The 23671-nt window shown below is 41.0% G+C and overlaps 1 protein-coding gene across 1 annotated transcript; it reads left to right on the top strand.

Annotated features, from left to right (window-relative positions):
• Positions 1-18301: 18301 nt before the first annotated feature.
• On the top strand, positions 18302-23242 carry UPK3A (uroplakin 3A; the record flags this gene model as incomplete). The annotated part of the gene is made up of 5 exons (XM_080341763.1): positions 18302-18538; positions 19076-19231; positions 21057-21336; positions 22538-22620; positions 23106-23242. The coding sequence occupies exons 1-5, from the start codon at positions 18484-18486 to the stop codon at positions 23240-23242; spliced, it is 711 nt and encodes a 236-aa protein (XP_080197889.1). The 5' UTR covers positions 18302-18483.
• Positions 23243-23671: the final 429 nt, after the last annotated feature.

Here is a 23671-nt window from a genome sequence, read left to right as displayed (position 1 = left end):
GAACTGGACTTCCTAAGTCCCCAAATTTAGCACCTTAGTCAGAAGTTCTTGTATCTCCCACTTCCTGATGTTTCAGGGGCCAAGACAGGGGACAGAATTAGAACCAATCAGAAGCGAATTTAATTTCCACTGCCGAAACATATGACAGCAACTGAAGGAGATATTCACTTCCCAAATACAACATGGAGAAGGTGTCAGAGTAAGGGAGAGGGGGAGGGCAGCTGCTTGAAGACCAAGATTTGCATGGACAGAGGGCCAGGGGGAACAGAAGTGGAGAGGAAGAAGAAAGAAGCCAAAACGAGCCAGGGGCAGAGACTGATGAGAAGGAAGCTTGTTGTTGCAGTGGGAAAATAAGAAGTGACAATATATCCTACTAAAATGGTGAGGTACCAGGCAACGAATCTGCACTTAGAGGAACACGAGTAAAAATCCATGAGCCTGGGAGCTTATGAGAGTTTTTCTGAGTTTGCCTGTGTTTGGCCATATGGCAGATCTGAAAATGTGCCAGAAAAGGCTCTCTCCGCTCCTTCCCTGCTATGGTTACATTTTTCAGGGCTTCTCTTTTATTTTGCTTTTGCCTCAGAAAACAAAATAACCAAAAATCTCGAACGAGGAAAACAAAACAAACAAACAAATAGACAAGCAACCCACATAAAACACATACACACACAAAATGCAGAGCAGGCATGAAATAACCTTTGAATTCACTAGGTGGCAACATGGAGTAAGAAATCAGCACTGAAGTCTTGAACCAGAACATCTGGTTGGACCTTCACAGCCCCCCTGCCCCTTCACCCACACCAAACAAACTCAACTTCTGGTTGATCAAATGACCACCTTCTAAACACTAAATAAAATATAGTCCCTGTAGATGTATAAATATTGTCTCAGTTGCCCAGTGCTCATGCTGGTTGACCATCACCCCTTTTATCTGGTTTCACTCACAGCCACTTTTGTATGACTTTGATGTGGCATTGAGGCTACCAGCTTTGACGTAGGCCTTGGATCTGTAACTCTCTTCGCCTCCTGAAAGCAGAGCAATTACTTTCCGATCAAGCAGCTTAAGAGTGGGGAGAGAAAAAAAAAGTTCATTTTTTAAAAGCATAAATCAATTACATGTGCTGAAGTGTTCCCACTTTACCAAATACAGGTTTCCAAGGGAGACATGGGCTTTCTCTTCCCTGGTTCTCCTTAGAGTAATGGCAGCTTTTAGTCAGTAAACAAAGTGGCATGCAATTAAAATGTATATTTTTCTTTCGGATAAAATATACAAGTTTTGTCTCCACTACGTAAACCTCTAAAGTGAGCCATTTCTAAAAAAGTAATACCAGCATGACATCTTTCAAATTTAATACTTTTTAATTTCCTTGTAAATAGAGACAACTCTAGTGGAGTGTCAAAGCCCTGAGGGCACCAAATAGGCCTGAATGTTCCTGACCACCCACACCTGTGGCCTCCACCACACCCTTGCCCATGGGTTTTATTTAAGCCCAGGCTTGAGCTGTGTGGTTGAAGTGTTGGGTTTTAGTCTAGTTGTAGCTGTATGTTTGTCTGATCATGAACCCTGTTGATCTGGACCTGTGAGCTGGCTTTCTACTTGACCTTATGCCTATCTTTTCCCCATAGATCTGCCTGGTAGTCACTGGGGTCTGTCTGACCATGGTTACTATCACCGGATGTGAACCTTACTTGTGGATTGATTTTTCTGTCTTGATGCTGTACGTGCTTTATCACCACAACCTTGCACGATGGTCTGGGCACTTGCTGCTTCCCCTACACCCACAGGCCTCCCTGGCTCACTGGGGGCTGTGGCAAGGACCCTGCCCTGATGGCTGCAGTACCCCCTTGGCTTCTGGCCCAAGGGAGCAGATGGTCTGTGCTGTGCCATGACATGGAGACTGGAGTTAGAGACAGTGCAAAGTTTGCTACTGTGAAAGCGAGTGAGAATAGAACAGGTAGTTGGGTGTGGGAGTGCCCACAGCCCCTATGCATGCTGCAACCCATCCTGCCCCTATTGGGAGGCAGAGATGAGCGGCAGAAGCCACTTTGAAATCTGCTACTAATCACAGAATGGCTGGGGTTGGAATGGACCTCTGGGGATCATCTAGTCCAACCCTCCTGCTAAAGCTGGTTCACCCAGAGCAGATGGCACAGGAATGTGTCCAGGTGGGTTTTGAATGTCTCCAGAAAAGCAGACTCCACAACCTCTCTGGGCAGCCTGTTCCAGTGCTCTGGCACCCTGCTGATGGAAGTTTGCTTCAAACTTCAGCTCTCTCATGGATCCTGCAGCCTTCTCTCCAGCTGTCTCAGTTATACAGATTAAAACCAGGAAAGGGTGCCACTTTTCCAATGAAGGGTTTGGGATCCTCTGGCCTCGGTGCCAAACTGTGCATGTAGCTGACTTTTTGGATGTCACAATGTGGCCACTGCAGGCCTAGGACCAGGTACTTAGAGTATCTCAGGTGAGGTACGAGTGTAACTTAGTGGTTGTGAGCCTTGAGTTTCCAACTCTGCTGAAGTTATTGGCTGCTACAGAGGCAAGCTGTCATCGCTCATCTGAACAGCTTGGGAGCATCTCGGAAGCCCTCTGGGCTTCTAGCAGCACGAGCATGCCAGCCACTCACCCAAGGCAGGAAGATACACTCTGGCATGTCACGTTTACTCAGCTGTCAGCCTACTCGATGCACAACTGAGGAAGGATGGAAGAAACGTGTTCAGTTCCTGTGCCATCTCCCTCTTTCCTGTTCAGTCCTCCCGTACGCCTGTCAACTTACTCTGCTCCAGCTCTACTGCTGTAAAATGGGAACAGCACTTCTCAGCCTCAGACAGCTGGGATATAAACCCACTCCTGGCTCTGGGACTTCAGTAATAGCCTGTGGTGGTGTGGCTGGGTACATCAGCAGGTGGGTTCTTGCAGTGAGTGATATTGGAAACTGTGTACTGTATCTTTTTCAGATGTAGATATGTACACAATGTTTATTTAGCCAACCATTCCTAACCCCACTGTAAAATGTCAGATTCCTTTACCATGGACTCAGCAATGGTATTGCAATTTGAAAGTGCAAATACAGGACAGGTAGGCATCTTGTGCTAGATTAAATCTAAGACAGAGAAAAATGGGTTCATTCTTTCGTGGTAACTGTGCTCTTTATCTGTATTTCTTCTTTATCTTCACTAGATAAATTTTTAGTCCTCCCTTTCTAGAAGTGCTAGTGCTATTAATGTCACAGACATCCTACTCATAAAGTGCTTATAATGTCAGTAAACATTTTATTGGTTTCAGTCCCAGCTTTCTGACCTGATGAGTGAGCTTGTGCTGCATTTCTCACTTTCCTTCAACCATAAGTGAGCCAAATGACCTTTTTTTTATTCCCCTGCAGGGTATCTTCAAAGATATTCACATAGGCAAAATCAGTCAGCCATGGAAAAATTACACATTGACTTCAGTGAACATAAACCATATAGTACAAAATGTTGCACAAATACAATAGTAGTTACAGCAGAATAATAGTAATAAGAAACTATATCAGGATTTACATTTAGTTAGAGACAGAACTGTAAGCCACTTAGGTGCAGTCATCAGGCAATGCTGGAACAGCCCTGGTTCTTAGGATCTTCTGATTTATGTTTTTTTATTGCTACATTTCCTAGTTCTTAAACAGATATTTGTTATCTGAAGACAATTACCCTTCCAAGTTTTGGCTCCACATTTCTTAAATGTCTTATGTCTGAAATTCTATAAGGAACACTAAGAATCATTAAGTGTTTTTTCCACAAGTGCAAATTTAACAAGCAGACTATTCGTTAGAGGTGACCACATAGTCACTGTGTATGGCTGGCTTTAACTAAGCACCTGTGGACTGAAATGACACCACTGAAGGAAAAAAGTCAATTTAGAAACACCTGTTCTCAGAATCCTTCTACCATAATTCATTTCCTCTGTTGTTTGTTTCATATTTTAGTGTTAACAGCAATTGCAAGTACTACCATCTAAGCTAGATCACTGCCATATGCAGACTTTATTCAGACAGGAGAAACAGGTTCTCAGGAAGTGAGAGATTAATAAGGTCAGGCCTGAAATCAGAGGTTGCATCAATAAAGTATCTCTCTTGTGCACAAAAAGAGACTGTGAACCCTGCGTGTTTTTCTCCATGCATGGTGTAAAGCTGTTATGTGCTAATATGAGTAACTCATAAGTTTGAGCTGGAGCGAAAGCATTTCTGGGCAAAAGGAGAAAATACCTTGTCTTCCTTGGGGTGGAGGTGTCAGATTCATTTTCACCACGGGCCACATCAGCCTCGCGGTTGCCTTCAAAGGGCCGAATGTAACTTTAGGACTGTATAAACGTAGGAGTAGTGGCCCCCGGTGCAAATGAGTTCGACACCCCTGCTGTAGGGCACAATGGTGTTGGACCACATGAAGGGAGAAGCATGCTGCCTGCACAGTTCCCCCACAGACCATACTACCATACGAGGGAAGGAAGAGCATGGGGTCAAACTGTTCAGAAATCAGTATATAAAGCAAACTATAAATCTGAGGGGTCATCTGGAAAACAAATCTCACTTTTTGACATCCAGGGCTTTTCTGGTAATGTCACTAACTGGACAGCAGTATTTCAAAGAATGATGTTCTTGTTGATAGGAACTACACCGTGCATTTCTTTCTCCTTGCTCACCTATTTCTATTGCAAGCTTTTCAAGGTGGAGGCTACACTTCTGTGTTTGTACAGAGACTCACACAGTGAAGACAGCATCTCTCCTGGGATTTCTATGTCCAGCTGAAATATAATAGAAAAGGACATAGTAATTGCAGCAACTTGAGATACACACAATAGAGAAGTGTATGCAGTTTGTTTTATTCAATGCGTTTTTTTTCCATCCAGGTTACTTGGAGTCTGTGTTTTATACTGTATGTCTACATTATAAACACTGTTTCATTCCAGGAAGACTTTCATCCTAAAACTCAAGGCTTGTCTGACTCTCATTCGATGTCCAAAATAGAACTCTAATAAAGACACATTAAAAATTCTCTGGCTTAGATAACTAAGCCTTATGTGTGAAGTGATTTTTTTTTTAAACCCTTTTAACTCATGATACAAATATATTTCTTGTATTTCATTAAAATAGAGTAAATATGGATTTAGAAGCCCAGGTTTCGATGACTTCAGAGCTTAGCCAATGAGCTGGAAGAGTGAAAGAAACTACAGAACCAGCCAGTAGAACTCTGTTCTTGCAGGTCATCTTGAAGAGCAAATAAGCGTGTATACACCCAATCACACACAAATATGCTCTTAAATTAAGACTGATGGAAAACATACTCTTTAAGTCATTGTAACCTGGACCACTTCCAAGAGCTCTGAACTAGCTTGTAAAGCAAGTTGGCTTTAGTGCCTAGTTTCATCTGGATGAGAATATGCTATATAAAGGTGAGAGATTGCTATCACTATGCCCTGTGTCTTCAGCCTTCAAGCTATCACTTCATCCATCATCTAGTATTTTGGTGCAAGAGGGAAAAAGAATATTACATGTTAATGAAGATGTTAACTTCGCTCATAAATATTTCAGTGAATGAAAAATGTTTTCTAAAGGTCAGTGCAGCTGATATGCTCTATAAAAACAAAAATCTGTGCTTCTTCAGACTTTATTTTTCTTTAGGTAAGACTTTTCAAAATGCTGGTAAGATCAATTACAGTTCACCTTTTATAGTACATTTATTTCAAACCATTATAGACTCTAATCTCTTTAAAGATGCATGGCTGTTTTCATTTTAGCAGGCTTTGGATCAGATGTCACTACTTCAATCAAATAAGAGATTTTTGGAAGACAATATGTGATTTTTCCTGGGAGATACTAGCCTATTCTGCAGCTATAGTGTAAATTCAAACATGAAATTCTTCATTAGTTTCATATGCCCGGATGCCTATAAGACAGAAGAGTATCAAACAAGGGCCATTTCTCAGCAGAGTGAGATGTGGAAGCAAAAGGTCAAATTCTGATACATGGTTTTACAAAATGTATGTTTACATTCCTGGCAACGTTGAATTTGCCCTTACATGGATGAAACTGTAAGTACCAAATGCCTTGAAGATATATTCTTTGGTTATCAGCTAACCAATGTCAAAGAGATTCTCCCCAAATTCTGGCTTTCAGACCGCTGCTCAGGAGCTGGACCAAAGCATGGTACATTCACACACAAATGTCAGGTAACATCAATCACACAAAGTCACAAACTCCTACAATGTCCTACAACACCCTAAAAGACACTTTGGGCAACTGTTAGGGAAACTAAGTAAACTAAGGTATATATAAAAACTAGATTTCAGAAGAGATTCTGATACCTGTGGATTTCTGACGGTTCATTTCAAAAGGCAAAGAATTTAAGAGCTACAAACCAATACACAATTTCAGACAACTCTAGTTTCTTCCTAAACACATGTATTTAACCCAGCATTCCCAAACAGTTACAAAAGGAAGAGGGGTGAGGGTGGCTGGAGAGGAAATAATTTTAAAAAGAGACTCAAAACCAGTTCATTTCTGCTACAGTTAATATAGTGCAACTCACTAGAGTAATATTGCCACTTTGTCTTGACATTCAATAGTGATCTCTAATGTAATTAATTATTTAGTATAGCAGTCATAATTCCATGAAATTATTTAGATGTTGGAATAACAATTTAAGTTATTGCACAGTGCCTTAGGATTTAATATTACTTTGAACAGGTTTTATTAGCACATATTAATGTCTCCATGTGTACTGTGTGGAAAAAGGGAAGATTTGCTTAAAAGATAGACAACACAACAGACCCCACCATTCTTCCTTAGTTTCTGCTCAAATGTCTGCCTGAAGCTGATTGTATTATAGTTTAGCTTGTGGTAAGATTAAGCAAAGGGGGAAAAGGTCTGGATCTATACTAATAATGATAAATAGCACCCACAAGGCACTCATCATTAGTAAATTATTCTGTTAAAAATTGTGTAGTTTAATTTCTCAACTATTAACAACACAGTTTGAATCACTATTTCTACAAATTCATTAGAACATGATTTGCAGCCAGCAGAAAAGACTGTTCTTTACCCTGCTTACCAGTGTTATACTTTGTAATCCATTCCCTCCTGTCACCATCACAGGATGCTGCCACCATTTGTACATAAGGCTGAGATCAGTGCTCCTTTAAAACATTTTAACCCCAGATTTTTCTCCAGAAAGCATTTTTTTTTTACTTGTTTCACAAATTACTCCATTTAAGATGAACTAAAGCCAATCTCAAAGCTGAGGACTTGGCAAGAAGCATTGGCGTTGTCCTTGCTTGACCTCCAGGGCACTCCTGTCACAACCCTCTGGACATACCTGCAGTGCCAGCTGGTGCGTAGGTGCTGAGACAGGGGTGTGAGTACATGCAGACAGCAGAGAGGTTGGCCATGAGGCCCCTAGAAGTAATTTCTGAACTATGTGGCAGATGGAAGGGACAGGCAATACCTCTGGATGATGTACAACATTTGGGAACACTGAACAGGGAATAAAACATCTGATAAGTTTCAAGGGTTTTGTTTCTAGTCCAGTACTGATTGTGGTTTCAAGGTAAATTTCACATGATTCCAAACTCTTGTCCTTGGCTATGAATGCAGTTGCAACTTCTTTTGCTGTGAGATGAAATATTTTCTGTAACTCAGTACTTCTATGCGGATTAGCGTTCCAACTTTCTCCTTTTCTGTTTCAAAAAAGCCCTTCCTCCTTTACCATCTTACCAGCTTGTAAGTTTGAAATGCCTCCTATGGCAGAATTGGTTTTATTCCACATGGCCTGAGATGTGCCAGGTTCCTTCAGCCTGGCTAAAGGCTCAGCACTGCTCCAATATGTCCCACTCTCTGCTCCCTGACAGTAGAAAGGGACACAGGGGAACTGCAGTGCCAGCCCCAAGCATGTGGCTTAGGAGGTCTTTGTTGCTCCTCTGCTTTCTACTTGTTGCTTTGGGAGCAAGCCTCTGTGTTTGGGATGCATAAGGTACTTAACTGACAAACAGGTAGAGAAAAAATCTTTGACTTGACTTGGGCTGGCTTGCTTTTCATGTTGGCCAAGGAGAGCTTTGTCTCTTCTTTGTTTCTGGTATCATGGAGCTTTTTGCTTTGGGTATCATCTCTGTGTTTTCAAAATCTTTGTTCCACCACCTTCTCTGTCCAATTTCTCTTCAGCAAGTTCTGCTCTCTTCTCTCATCTCCCCTTTTTAAAAGAATTACTGGCAGCATCAAGAAGTATGAGGAACATCTGGCATGTGTGATTCATTCACTTTTTCACTCCTTCCCGAAGGAAAGGTTTGGGCATATAGAGTAACACTTTATCTCAGGAAAGCGTTGTTTGCATTTCTTATAAATGTGGTGCTATATATGCCATGTTCTTGGATGTAAGTAGGTTCATTTTCTGACAGTCACTGGTTTTCATGGAAGTCTATTATGCAGGCACAAGAAATCTGTCTCCCTCACGTATATGCTGTATCATGTCTTTCATCAAACCTTTCTTTTTAGAGGAAATATAGCTCTGTCTTCCCCTTCTCTGTGTCTTTCCCTCCCATTATAGAACACTTAGGAGAGACCACGGTCAACTAAGAGGGATTACTGTTTGGAGGAGACTACAGATATAACACTTGGTATAAAGCTATGTAGCTGCATTGGGTTCAGCTCATTTTGGCTTTGCAAGTGGTATTCACATTTATTACATTGGATTTATGATGCTATTTTCCTGGATGATAGATGTGTATTGCTATGTGGTAATACAGCTGGGATGGTGGCAATGACTTCTTATAAAAGTAGATGGTTTATATACTTTAAAATGTATTTTTGCTGTCCTGATTAGTGAGGTACTTTAGTACTTAATGTAGAAAGCCATGCATGATATAATAATACACAATAATTGGCAATGTAATGTGCTTACACTGCTGCAGATGTGTAATGTAACATGACAGGTTAAGTGGTTTAAGTTAACTCATTTTATTCCACAATTGCAAAGGCCTGGGAGATCACATACATCCAGCTCATGTGGCTCAGTTGGAAGCTGGTAAATCACAGCAACTTACTGATTACCTGTGATTTTCTCTATGTAGTCACCACATAATACATTTGTCATACCAGTTGCTGTAAAAGAAGAAAGTTGGTCTATTTCATTCCCAGTTTTAAAAGTATTTGAGGCTGGAATAGCACATAGTTCCTTAACATTTATAATGACCTTGGATGCTGGACTTCTAGAATTACCTCTGCTGAAATTTAACAATTCCATGAAACAGGAATGGCCTCTTGGACGTGCACTTCTCTCTGGAATGTTTAATGACCAAGATAGGGCAAAATATCTTAAAAATGTAAAATGCAGAAAGACAGCAATGCACCATTCTGGCCTTTCTAGTAGAGCAAGAATTCCAGCCAGACTGAAAGGGGGTGAGAAGTTCTTACACATTTGACAAAGTCTATTTAGTACCTTTTCATTCTCATTTTCAGGATTTTTGTACCAGGGATACGCTTTAGCAGGCACTGCATATGAATGTTTGCTATTAATACCAAAACCAGCATAGCAAATGAGGTGCAGAAGTCATCTGCTTTTGTTTTGTCACCAAAAGCAGCACAAAGGATCTGATTTCACTCTTGTCATCTCATGGGGGACAAGGATGAGCAAAGACATGTTCTCAAAGTTGTACGTGCTCTATTCCTGATTTTGTGCATCAGGTAGTCTGCTTTACTCTGGTCTAGATTACAGCAGTTCTGGCCCACATAGCTTCACATGGGCTCAGCCTCTCCTCTTATGTCAGATGCTCCAATCCTTTAAGCAACTTCGTTGCCCTTCCCTGAACTCTCTCCAGTAGCTCCGTCTCCCTCTTGCACTGGGGAGCCCATAACTGAGCACAGCACTCCAGCTGTGGTCTCACCAGGGCTGAGCAGAGGGGAAGGATCACCTCCCTCAACCTGCTGGTGACCATCTTCATGCAGCCCCGTGTGCTGTTGGCCACCTTTGCTGCAAGGGCACATCGCTGGCTCCTGGTTAACTTTTCGTCCACCAGGAGCCCAACTCCTCTTCTTCAAAGCTGCTTTCCAGCCAACTGGCCCCACTGTGTACTGGTGTATAAGGTTATTCCTTCCCAGATGTGGGACTTTGCACTTTCCTTTGTTCAACTTCACGAGATTCCAGTTGGTCCATTCTCTACCATGTCTGGGTGCCTCTGGATAGCAGCACAAACCTCTGGTGTATCAGCCACTCCTCCCAGTTTTTTGTCATCTGCAAACTTGCTGAAAGTGCATTCTGGTCCATCACCTAGATCATTAATGATGATGTTACACAGTACTGATCCTAGTATTGGCTCCTGGGGTACACCATTAGTGACTGGCCAGCAGCTGAACTTTGTGCTGCTTATCACAACTCTCTGAGCCCACCTTGCTATCCAGTTTTCTAGTCTTCTCTTCATCATCTTGTCTATGAAGATGTGCATATCTATATATACATAGCTTAAACCTTGAGTTTCAGAGTTTGAGTTCTTGGTATGTGATCATACTGAAACCAAATTGCTCAAGAATCAAGCCCTGTCATGCAACAAAATGCTGTGTATGTGAAAATAAAACTAACAGTTTGGTCTCAGCTCCTGAGCAGGAATATCTGTTTAGACTGTGTCCATAGAAATTCACTCTTGGAAGTAAAATATATTAAATTATTTTGACAGCTTGTACATATGGAAATCTGTATACCAAGGACTTTCTGTCCAGAACTTCTGTGCATGAATGCTTGGACACTGAAAGAGAATTTGACAGATGTATTCTATATCTCCCCAAATTTGACCAGTGAATTGTATTACACTGAAGCCCTTTTCTTCTTTTAAAGGCTAAGATAATTAATAGACATACATAGTTAATAAAGAATAATCTTTCTGATCTTTCTGCAAACACATGTAGTCTGACTGAACAACACCAAAAGCTGAGAGGAATGATTTTTATTCTTATTTTACAAGTGGGCAGCTGAAAAACTAAATAGGTTGCTTCCAGAGGGAGTCACAAACTATGTATAATCTTTTGGGTCCTGGTCTCAGGTGCCAATCACAAAACAATTATTCCTTAAGGGAGTAATTAACAACTGAGAGCTGAGACAAGTGTGCTGCAGTGGTGGGCAGGCTGGAGACAAGGTTAAGATATCTGATTGGAACTGAAGCTGCTTAGAAAGCAGATTTCAACAATATGTCTCTTACTGAGTCCCGCTTAAAGAGTGCATTGAGAGGAAAGAGATGGTTTAAATAAGCTTTATATGAGAAAAACAAGTTTCTGCCTACCAGGTTAAGTAAAAACATCTAACCATAAAGCAAACACTGAAATAAGCTTACAATGGAGCCAGCTCAGTCAGTTAGATGCTGGACTAGGGGCCATGAGAGTTGAGACATGGGCTTGCTTAGATTTTAACAACCCAGTCAAGTCATTACACTTCATTGTGCATCTGTTTCCCCATTTAGATGTTGGTCACAGCAGTGCTTTTTTTTTTTTTTTTCATATAACCATTTCATGATTAATATAATTGGAATTGCTCATTTGGTTTTCCCTCACTTTACAGGTTTAACAACAGGTTTCTGTTGACTGCAGAGAAACTTACATGAGTATAGCTGAAATTCTAATATTGTTTTATCTATTGCATCCCTCCCTCAGCAGCTATTTACACAGAATCCTGCCTGTGATCAATTATTAACTTATATTTGCCGTTAATATCAGCTGAAAGCTTAGAATATCAGAAGCATATGAGTCAGGAGAGAAATTCTTTTCCTTTTATTGTTTCTTGAGTGTTTTTTTACTTCTCAATGTAAATAAATAAATAAATTCTGAGATGTATTCTTGCAAATGCCTTCTATGGCATCAGATTGCCTTTTCTTCCATCTCCAGCCAGTGACCAAAGCTATTTACTGTCAAGCATATCCACCATGCACATGATCTCAAAGAAGCTTAGAAAAACACTGAGTCATCTCAGTCTCTTGTAAACTGAAGCTCTATAAATGTCTTGTTAAAATACAAAACATACAAACACAGCTGGGTCAAGCATTTATCTTCCTAGAGCAATTGTGAATCACAGCAGTTTACTACTTCAGGATCCCTTCTGCCCTCTCTCCCACCCAATCTCATGTTCTGTGATATTCCAACTGTATTTGTGCATGATAAATTGTTATATATCATGTTATCAAGCCATGAAAATGGCTTCTTAAAAAAGTAATCTTTTGAGGTTGTTCATTGACTTACAGAGATAACTAAATACAGGGCTAGCAGGATTCCTGCTTGACAGGTTCTCATGGTTTCCACTCAATTAAGAGTTGAACAAGGAGTCACTACTCAGAAGCATATTTTGTATAATACAGTCCTTTCAATACTGAAGAGGAATAGGGACGGAACTGAGCCGTTTAAGCTTTATCAGTAGGAACCTATATGAAGATCCTCTGGAGGTTTACATTGGCAAACAACAAACAAAATGAGCAGAAGTAACCAGAAATACAGATGTTGATTAGAACATAAATTTTGGCTGGCAGCAAAAGGCCCTTCAGTACCTGTGCTTACAGCTCACTCCATCTTCCTGCATAGTCTGCACCAGAACCAGGGATACGAAAACCACAGACCCATGTATCAGAATGGTTTCACAAAGCCTTTTTATATCTCTTTGAAGGCAAATGAACAGAGTATTTCTGATATTGTCTGAATAATAAGGATCCAGACTAAGCAACATCTGATTCATATATCTCTTCTTAGGGGGTAGTTCTGGTTTAGTTTTTTTAAATCTGGTTAACTTCAAACAGCATCTAACAGAAATTAGCATAAAGCATTTCAGGCACAGCATAAAGACTGCAGTCAAAAACAGCATATACTTTTTGTCCTTCTGGGAACGAAGAATTAGCTAGTGGGTTACAACTCAGTGAATAAAGGAAGTCTTACCAGAAAGCTTTTTCCATTTTTAATTACAACATTATGGACCTAATTCATCATTTTGTTAGAAAACTTTTACCCTGGTTTGACTGCAGTGTAATTTGGCACACTGAGCAGTACAGGAGCCTGGTTGAGTTGTACTTCAAATTTGTGTAAAACCACAGCTATTGAACCAAAGTCAAGCCAGGTCTCAAGGGTATTAAACTGGCTCCATGAAGTGATATTTTAGGACTCCAGATTTAGAGAGGTATTCCAAGCCCTAATGAAATCTTTGTGAGGAAAGAGCCTGTGCTTCAGCCAATACAGAGTAATCCTTCTCAAAGCTCAAATATTAATCAAGTTGCATGTCATTAAAATTCACTCTTGCTTGCAAACCCAGGAAGCTAAATTTTATTTACCTGGTAACATTAAATTTAAAGGGCAACATTATACAAATAAGAGCAACATGAGGACAAAGGTGAGGGATTATGCCCACCACTTAGGGAGGCCTGCTGCCTCACATGGGCCAGGGAAGGGTTCCTTGCATTGACCCATGCCATGCCAACACAGCGAAGTTACTTTTGCATGAAGCCAGTTAACAGAAACTGCAGCCTAGGGAATGTAGCCAGTTCACAGGCCAGGAAGATTAACTCCATTCCCTGTTGTATTTGCTTAGTTCTTCATCAAAAACCATTTCATATTGATCACAGACATAACTCAGAATTATCCAACCACTCTGAATTACCGAAGATACTTTATCTTCTTTCTGTCCTTCGCCAGTGTGACTCTTCATTCTAACAGATATTTAGAACAAGCGCCTCAACCAACAGTGGACTCACTGAAGTAGGAAAATATTATTTGGTAAGTGAAGAAATGTGAGACAAACCTAAACTGACCTGCCTGGCACAAATGATCCATCACAAGGTGCAGTTCTGAGAAGGCTGCAGCAAACAGTTCTTGCTTTTATCGGGGGCATCTACTCTATCACATAAGCCCAGGACTTTCATTAAAAGTACTTTTTAGTGGTTCTTAACAGTATGAGATGAAAGTTCAAGCAGAAAATTGTAGATAGTAAGACATTTCCTCAGCAAAAAATAACTTCTGTTAACAAAGGGGCCTTTCATTTTAAGCCCGGCTCCTCCAAGTTCCAGATGTTTCAGTGTTCTGCAAATGTTTGGGGTTGACTGCAGTGATAAGATCTCATACGTGATTTCTGAGGGGAATGCAAGAAGGACCAGTTCTTCTTTTCCTAAGAAATTTACCTTAAGGGAGCCAAGCCAGTTTATATTAGACAATGGTGTGACCCTGATTTCTTATGTAGGAAGCTATTTTTCCCTTCCTGATGTTTCCACCGCTTGATCTTTCAGGTTTGCACAAAATGAATTGTCACCAGACAATAAAATAAATTCCAAGTTCCCATCTTCCTATTTCCTCATGGACACACAAAAGATTTCTAATTTAAGGAGATCAATGGTTCATGGAGTCATGCTGGTCTGATTTGTGCACAGATGAGACCCCCACTCAGCACATAAGTCTGTTCCTGTGCTGGGTGAATGTAGGATGGGACTTATCTCCATCACATCAGTCTCTTTTTTAAAAAGCAGTTTGCAGAGCTCTTCCAGAGATTAATAATCTACATGCAAAGGGACTTTATTATGAAAGGAGGAAGAGAGACCCTGAAAATGAATCCTGAAGCCATGCTAATAGTTGCGTAGATTTTAAGATCAGAAGTGAATGCCAATTGTGGCAGCAACAAAGGACAGAAATAATTCTCCAAGGAAACAAAAGATCTATCAAAGAGATTTCAGAAAGGCACAACAGTACCAGGCATCCGTGTGGCCTCTGTGCAGCAGATCTTGTGAGATGTGAGTCTCCTACTGCCTTGAAATATTCTGGGAAGACTTTGAGAGAGAGAAATGTATTTCACTACCTGCCTCAGTGAGGAGTTTTCCCTCTGGAGAAATGGGAAATTCCTCCATTTTATCCACAGCCTTATGATATAAATACAGTGCACTAGTGACTGAAAGTTATTTACCATTAGATGAAAGTTCCTGTTGCAAGGATAGCTAGGATTTCCAGATACTGTTCATGACAATCTGTTACTGATACCAGCCCTTAGAACAACCACTTCTGGAGTCTGTAGCAGTGGACCAGTAACCTCTTTGAACAGATTTATTTTGTTTCACTGCCACTTTCAAACGGACAGATGTTCTTATTATAACAGCAGTGCCACAGCTGCTTCCCTTGCGGTTAACCTCTGCGGACAGATGATGAGTAAGACTGAGCAGTAGAGGTGGTTATAGCTCCTGCCAGATCTTGTCTAAATGTAGAGATTCACCAGAAGGAAAAACTTTTCCATTGTTTCTCATTCCAACTTGTCCTCACTCTCACAATATTTTATGATGCTGCATCTCTGTACTTCCCCGTTTTTAACTGTGTCAGCTCTCCACCACTCTCCCAAACCTTGATCACCTGTTTTATCAGCTGCTTTCAACCATCTCCAGATTCTCTTCCAGATGCCCCATATTCACGGCATGCCTTTCAAAAATTAGTTCACAAAGGCATTACTCCTCCCCTCTTTCAGCTCATTCCTCGAGGTCTACACTCACCAGGCTATCTGTAGGAAATTACAAGCTAATAATAGCAATGCAGAAAACTAGTGAGGATCATCAAAGCACTTTAAAATGGATTCTGCATCTTATTTGTCTTTCTCACCCTTTGAATTAGATTATCTCTTGACTGGTAGATGTCACCACCATATTTTTTAATCTCTTTATTAAACACTATAATATCTTTACATGGAGCTGGGCTTCAAATGACCCGTTAATTTTAACCTACACAGTGGACCAGAAGGATGGAGAACAGCAGAGTACAGAGGGTTATCTCCACTATGCCCACAGCAGAGAATGTAAAGAGGGTTTGGACTTCTGATCCTGGGAGGTTTCATAGATTTCACAGCCTTTCAGAACTTCAGGTTTCATCCTCCTCAAACCCTCATAGGTTTCACACAACCCTGGAAAGCCAAGAGCCAAGACTATAGGTGAGTTTTGTTCTCATGGAGCCACAAATCCAAACTTATTCTGGAGGCTTCTATGAATTCACTCCAGAATTGCCCACAATGCAACATAGAGCAAGAAAATAGGCATTGTTGCCTAAACAAAGACATAGGAATTTACATTTATTTCTTCTCTTGCGATTACTTCAGGCAACACTGTAATTATATTGGGGTTAAGTTTATTCATGGTAACATCCTTTAAATCCAGACCAGCTCCTCTGATTTCAGTGGAGTTAATATGGATTTATACAAGTGTAAGCAAGGATATGATCTGGTCTTAATTTAGGGCACATCTGCCAGCACAGATGGAGATGAGAGAGTTTATTTTCATGTTAATTTCCTACCTTTGTTGGAGATTCTTCTGAGCATGGAACAAATCCAACCATTTTAAAATCTCGCAACACAAGCAATGTTATCCACCCTTATTGTGGCTGGTGAATTCCAGCAGAGCACAAGATAGCTTTGTACTCAAGTAAGCCATGATGGCTTAAAAAGTAGCCTCGTGAAAAATAATGGCTAAAATTGTCATCCTGTAATGACTTTGAAAGGTGATTATCTTCCTGTGATGAGCAGCTCTATTGACATACTCCTGGCTGTTGCAAAATTAATTGCCTGAGTAACAGTTTGCAGGACTGTAGCTCAAGGAGCAGTTTGCCACACTCTTCATCCAGGCAAGACTCCAAAAAGGTCATGCAGATTTTTGCCTGAGTAATAAGTGTTGAATCTATTTTTTGATGGCTGTGACTCTAAAAAAAACCCCAAACCCCTACCTTTAAATTAAAAAAAAAAAAAAAGCTGTGATTCTGAGCCTTAATCTGTTCATTTTTAGAACTGACATTCTTTTTTATTGTCTGTTTTGATGTTCTAGAAAGTGAAAAGGGAGCAGCGCCTTCTTACAAAACTTGGAAGAGTATTTTGTAGCACATGCAAGTGGCTTACATGCCATAAAGTAGAACGTTTCTTTTTCTCTGCCTTCCAATATGTACTAGCATTTATTTATTTATTTATTTATTTATTTATTATTAGGCAAATAATGTGTCTATTTTCTGTCTTAAGGAAAAAAAAGCCACTGCTGATTGCTCTGGAAGGGTTACCTGTCTATAAAGAATTCAGGGTCTGTTTTTCCAGGAATCACTGTTTGTAGAAAGTATTGATTTTATGATGGAGAAAGAGATCTTGTTTTTCTTAAGCTCTGCTTTTACCACAGAGTCAGAAATCTTACAGTTTTTGTGCATTATTATATTGCTTTAATGGACAAAACCACTCTTGAGCAGGTCAGTATTGAGTTTGTACAACTAACTCCCCTAGTGTAAATGTTAAAAATCAGATTCCTAGGAGCGAAAGACAGAAGAGTAAGATCTTTTCTGGCTTAATCTGATTTACCTGAGTATTTCTGCCAGCACAAGCTTAGAGTCCATGGTAGAGTGAGAAGGAATAATGCAACTCATTCTTATTCTATAGCAGTGCAAATATAGGATAAGTCCTGCATTCAATATTCTTCTTCAAAAGTCACATGAGAAAAAAGTCAAACCAAACACACTGAAGATGTTGTTCAGAATTTGAAACAAAATGAGACACATCTGGGGAGGAAATTGCACTGTAATCATTTGATTACATATTTCAAACAGATTTCTGGGGCCCATTGCATATCCATAAGGAAGATGGATTTGGTAATGTAACTGTAGTGATATTAGTGTAAATCTGGAGTTGCCACAGTGACATCATGTTAGCCCTATTAATTCCATGAAATCTTGCTGATACTTACTTTTTTCCCCTCAGCCTATTTTTAGTGGGTGATTAATAATTTTGTTATCTGAGCTCTTATGTAATAGACCATTTGTAATAGCAATTACTCATCAAGACTATTCTCAGCTGAACAATTTGGTAAAACAGGTCAGATTAAGATTCCCCGGTGTTTTGCTCTTCATGTTATTGCCCTGAATCACATTAGGGTTAGCCAGCAGCAGAAGGCTTATGTTTTTCATGATGTAACCCAGGAAACACAATTCAGAAGGCAATTGTAAGCTCTGTTAAGGCTGCTCAAATTTAGAACTCTGAATCAGATCTATCCACGACGCAGACTGGATGCAGTGTTCAGCTATTCAGTCCCAGATTTTCCCTACACGAAAGATTTCAAAAGTTTTTAGACAGAAGAAGGTAAGGAACAAAGCCACCTGTCAATGGCACAAGTGGGAGAAGAAAAATAAATAAATACTAATTTTTAAAACCCTCTTTACACTCATAGCACTGGTGAGAGCTACACTGCTGCCTAGTCTTAGGTGGAAATCAAAACTGCAATGCCCTTCCTTACCTGAGAGCAAAGAACAGCTGGGGTGGGATGACACTGGAGCAGGAGGAGCTATAAGCATATAGGGAGGTGCAGAGGGGTGGGCAGCTCCCAACCACCGGGACTCTGGGGAAAGGAGCAGGTGTGGTTGACTTCAGGGAGGGAGTGGATGTAGGAGCTCTTCAGTGGGGGCTCCCTCCTAGAATTGTTTTTCCTTTCATGGCAGGTTTCTGGAGGGCTCAAGCATGTGCAGCCCTTGGGTTGTATTAGCCTTTTGCTGTTTAGGACAGCTGTATGCAGGTAAGAGGCACCTGTTGACAGTCTTTTCTCCTTTTTTATTGTTCCTTTCTTTATATCTTTTCCCTTTCTGTTTCTCTTATTTTTGTTGTTTGTTTGTTTTGTCTTTGGTGTCAACACACTGCTCTGTGTTGGGAGGGAAGTTTAGGGCTTCAAATTCATATTCTTCCAGAAGGCTGTGCTTCCACTGGAGAAGGGAACGTGTATGTGAGACCCTAGAGATAGAGGTTCAAGTCTCCCCTATAATGAGGCTTTGCCTTTGTCCTTCTGAGGTGATGGGACCTGTATGTTTGAGGATTAACATCTCCTATCTCCACCCTTAAATCCTTGGGTTCTCCATTTTGCATCAAAGCGAGCCCCCTAAATGTCAAATTTTCACAGAGCAGGTAGGCTGTTTCGTGCCTAGCTGCAGTTCATGTTCCACTTTTGTGCTTTGATGTTGCTTTTTAGTGCTGCCAGAATTCTCCATTAGGAGTCAGAGTTTGCAGGCTGAGAGGAGAAAGATTTTTCATACAATTTTTTTGTAACTTTCTCTTCCAGATCAAAGCCTGAAGCCTCAGATCGCAGCCCCTCAGCTTGCTACAAACAATCCCACTCTTACTACAGTTGCTCTAGAAAAACCTTTCTGTATGTTTGACAGCTCACTGCATCCAAATAAATCTTATGTCATCTACTTGTACATAATGAAGGAATCAGGTGAGGATCCAGCATTATGCCTCTGGAAGGTTACATGATGTGGCTATCGCATGCAGTTATTCACAATTTGATGGGAGTGGGTCTGAACAGGGGAAAAGAGAAAAATCCGTAGCTGTAAGTTATGTGCAAGTTGAGCCTTTGGTCTCAGTTTTCTCTAGGGTGTCATTGTAAAATATAATAAAATTACTGTAGTATTTCAATGGGGCCGACTCACAATAGCAAGGGTTAGTGCTGTGCTACCTGATTGCCAGAAGGTGTGGAGCAGCACTGTCAGCTATAAATGTTTCCCTGAGTCTTGCTAGTGAAGCCAAGTGGTCTGCAGTCCCATACCTTATTGTTGTCTAAACACTAATGCCTTATATAAAAGTTCCCCTGAGTAAGCCTGCTGAGAGAAACTGGGTAGCTGCTGCTCTTTCTTTCATAGTGTTTTGGGTCTGGGGTTAGGTTGGTTTGTTATTGGTTTGTGGTCTAAGATGCCTGGGCCATGGGTTCATTCATAAAATGAATTTCATAACTGCTTGGCAATGAAACATTGCTGGCAGTGACCAAGAGCCGCCTTCTCTGTTCCCTGCTGTTCTGGCAGACTCTTTTGCATGCCAGTTAGAGCTACTCTGTAAGCCTAGTTACACATGCAAATACGCAAATGTATCTGATGTTTTATGTTAGAAACTACGTTAGCCACTATATCTACAGATTCTGTGGCAAAAGCTTCCTACGCATATGGGTGAATCTCTATGAAATAGGTTATACACGGAGAAATCTCTGCTGCTGCTTTTAACACAAGCAGATGCAAAACTGGCAGAACAGGAGGAATTTTGTTTGGATTTGTCTCTGGTCTGCAGAGAAGCACATCAGCTCACCCTTGGATGACTCCCAGAGCAGGGAAGAGGGAACGTTAAGAGAACTTAATTTTCTGAACACCCTATGTTCAGCTTTCCTGGTAAGGAAATATGTCAGCATACTACAAAGCTGACAGTTGCAGGAACTCTTCTCCAGGAGCACAGTAGAATGCTTCCAAACTGAAACAGAGCCCAATGTACTGCAGCTGTGGAAAAACTGGTGTTCCTTTGCTGCTGATAGCACTGAACAGCTGGAGGGGGCTCCCTTCAAAAAATTAACCTACAGTTGCAGAACTTGGGAGTATCTCTTGGGACTTGCGCCTTGGCTTTGCAGCAAGAAAGGTCTGAAAGCTGGAACTGAGCTTTCAAACAAAGCTGTAGGACTGGGCGCAGGTCCACAATTTTCTTGAAGCTGTGAGGACTTTCAGATTTTCTGTGTCATGCTCTCTGGGAGCAGTGACATGCCCAGCTGGCCAGAAATGTCAATACCGCATCTGCTCATGCAGACCCTACATGCTAGCCTGCATTGAACTGTGTGGTTCTGGGAGGTGCAGCTCTTGTGTGGCCAGAGCTCTAAAGGTTTCTGCTGCAGGACACAGGTGAGTTGTGACTCTACAGGAACTCTGCCTTGGCTACCAAATCTGCAATGGCAGGATTTAGTGGATATTTATTGGAATCATGTGTGGCATGGGGGAACAGCAGCCCTGGAAAAGCCTTGGGAAAGAGGAATTTGTGGAGGGTGGCTACTAAAAAAATATTGCCCTGAGATATGCTGTGGATCCTCCACAGTTTCTGAGGGACAAGTGTAAAAACCTTCATCAACAAATAAAGAGGAAGGGGTAGGGTCTCACTACACAGACAAACTGGTTGTGGATTTTTGGTTTCCCTTTTGAGTGTTTTGGGGTAGGAGAGCCAAGTTAATATAAGGCGAATGGAAAGGGCAGAACTAGCTCTAACAACCTTGTTAAAAAGCATCTCTCCTGCAGCGAGTGCAATAAGCTCCCTGGTGACTGACAACAATGGCAAACCACTCAACAGCACGTTCCAACAGACAAGCGGGGGACAGACTGGACCTTACAAAACTGCCTTGTTCAATGTACCCAACTGTGCATCACCTCCCAAGCTTGCTGATGTAGGAGATGTCACCAGAGCTTCTGATGTCCTGAAACAATACCTCTTCAGAGTTGGGGATGATGGGACTTGTTTGTATGACCCAAACTTCCTAGCTGTCTGTAACCCACCTCTTTCACCAGCCACAACATACAGGTATAATTCTTGTTTCTTACAAGGCGATTGCTGCTCTTAACACATCATAGGAAACAGAACTGAGTCTGTAATGTTCCTTTGCAATGGTATGATGTGAATTACCAGTCCATAACTGAAATGCTTTATTGCAAGGGTAGTTATGAAGAGGCTTCGGACTAGCATCCCATGGATGGTGTTCTAGCGATGGTGAGCTTTATCAGGTTAAATTAATGAATCAGTAGGAAAATCTATGTGTGAACTGCTGGATTTATACCTATGTTGGAGTAGGCAATCCAGTGACAGCATCTGATTAGAAACTGCTGGTAGAAAAAGGTTTTGACTGGACAATGATATTGAGATTATTCACCATGCATTTTGTGTTAGGTGATTTTTGCCACATTACAGGCATGGAGCTGGCACTGCTTGCCTTGTTTTGATGGGGTTCTGGGCACCCAAAGTTCTCCTTGGTCTCCAGCTCCAGGAAGCCCCTTATGTAACCAGAGACTTCATAGTGAAGCCCAGCTGGCTTGCAGACTTGTCTGACTCCTATGGTCTGGGGAAGCTGACCATCTGGGGAATTCAGGCACCCTGACAGCTATTACTCAAAACAATTGCTTGGCCGTTGCCAGCTATTTTAAAGTTGTAGTAAAAATGGCAGTCACATGGAGCTGTATCTGCTGCAGAGACCTAATATGCTTCTGAAACAAAGTACTGTGGGCTCCTAGTTTTGCAAAAACTCTCTTGCCTCCTCTGTCTCCCCAGGACATTTCTGAAAAATCAAACTATTGCGGAACGGAAACTTAATTTCTTTGCCAAATCTGATGTTGGCCTGTCTCTTCAATACTCTCCTCTAGCAGGGGAAGTGCCAAAGATCTCTATTGTTAGACAAAATCTTTGACTTCCATATGGAAATCAAAACCACTTGCTGTCCTGAACAAGGCTCTTCACAACAGGGAACAGCAAGCTGGGGAAAAGTGCTGTTGGAAAGCTATCATCTGCCAAGGCTCACAGGAATGAAATGCAAAGTGTGCATGACATAGCACAGAATATTTTTCCATGATTTGTTCTATTTGTTCTTTATAAGGTCTCTGGAAATAGTCATTTACCTTTGCCTGTCTCCATCTAATGCTTTGACAAGACCTGAAGTCTGACCAGTAGCTTAAAAATGCTACTAAAGAAGCTCAGATTTGAGATACCTAGTTTAACACTTCTTTCCCCACAGGTTTAAATATGTTTTGGTAGACAGCACTGAAGGCATCATGAAAGAACAAACACTCTGGTCTGATCCAATTAAAACCAGAAGAGGTAAGCCTGTGGCTTTGCTCAGGTCTTCTGAGTAGCTGTGCTTGCCTCAAGACACTACTGCTCTCTCAGTGAACAACACCCAGTCCTTTCCTACAGTTTTAACAGTTTCGTCAGCCTTTCAATATTGGAGAAGCAGACTTAAATATAGAATAATTCTCTGCTTCTTTTGTGTACTTTAAACCAATTCTTTTAGTAAAGATTAAGTTCATACATGTGGTTTCAGATTTGATGCATGCCATGTTATCTGGTGCTGTTGACATTTCTCAATAATACAGATACTTGTCATACTGGCTAACCTGCTGAGGAAAGGTTATAGACTCTAAATGCTGACATTGAGTTTTAAACCTGTTTCCCATAAATCATCTAAGAGTTCAGGTATAGGCATAATCAGTTGGCCTCTCTGAAATCACCAGATTTCTCCTGTTTGTTGGGTGTGCTCATGGTCAAAAATAGATCATACCAATATTCTTTCCATGCTTTTCTAGTTAAACTTCCCTTGAAAATCGATACCTGGCCCGGTCAAAGGAGCGGAGGCATGATTGTCATTACATCAATCCTCAGTGTCCTTGTGTTCCTTCTGCTTGCTGGCTTTCTTGCTTCTGTGTCCTCTGTTGTCATGTAAGTATTGCTACACCTTACAACTTCCAGTAAGAGTACCCATCCCTCAGGCACTAGCCTTCTTCCCTTTGGCTCCAAGCCACTAGTGCTCGTCTCGTTTGAGATGGCAGACCAGATGGTGTCCCCCAAATTTTGAAGCTGGTAATGGAAGAAGACTACTTCACCATAATGTTCCCCAAAATCAGCAGCTCTTCTAACTATCACACAGCCTTAAGCCTACTAGCTGCCAGATTTTAGTATGAACTACTAGAAAACAAACAAACAAACCCCACAAAAGCAAAAAAACCCACAAACCAACCAACCAACAAACAAACAAGCAAAACCCCAACTAAACAACAACAAAAAACCAAAACAAAACACACAAAATAAAAAAACCCAGTAGAGTTGCACATACTTAAAACCTGTATATTCTTTCTTACATATTGCAGCTTTC

The sequence above is a fragment of the Nesoenas mayeri genome, assembly GCF_963082525.1.
Source record: "Nesoenas mayeri genome assembly, chromosome: 1".
Taxonomy (NCBI): domain Eukaryota; kingdom Metazoa; phylum Chordata; class Aves; order Columbiformes; family Columbidae; genus Nesoenas; species Nesoenas mayeri.
Note: the sequence above shows the minus strand (reverse complement) of the source record. Positions and strands in the feature narration are given on the sequence as shown.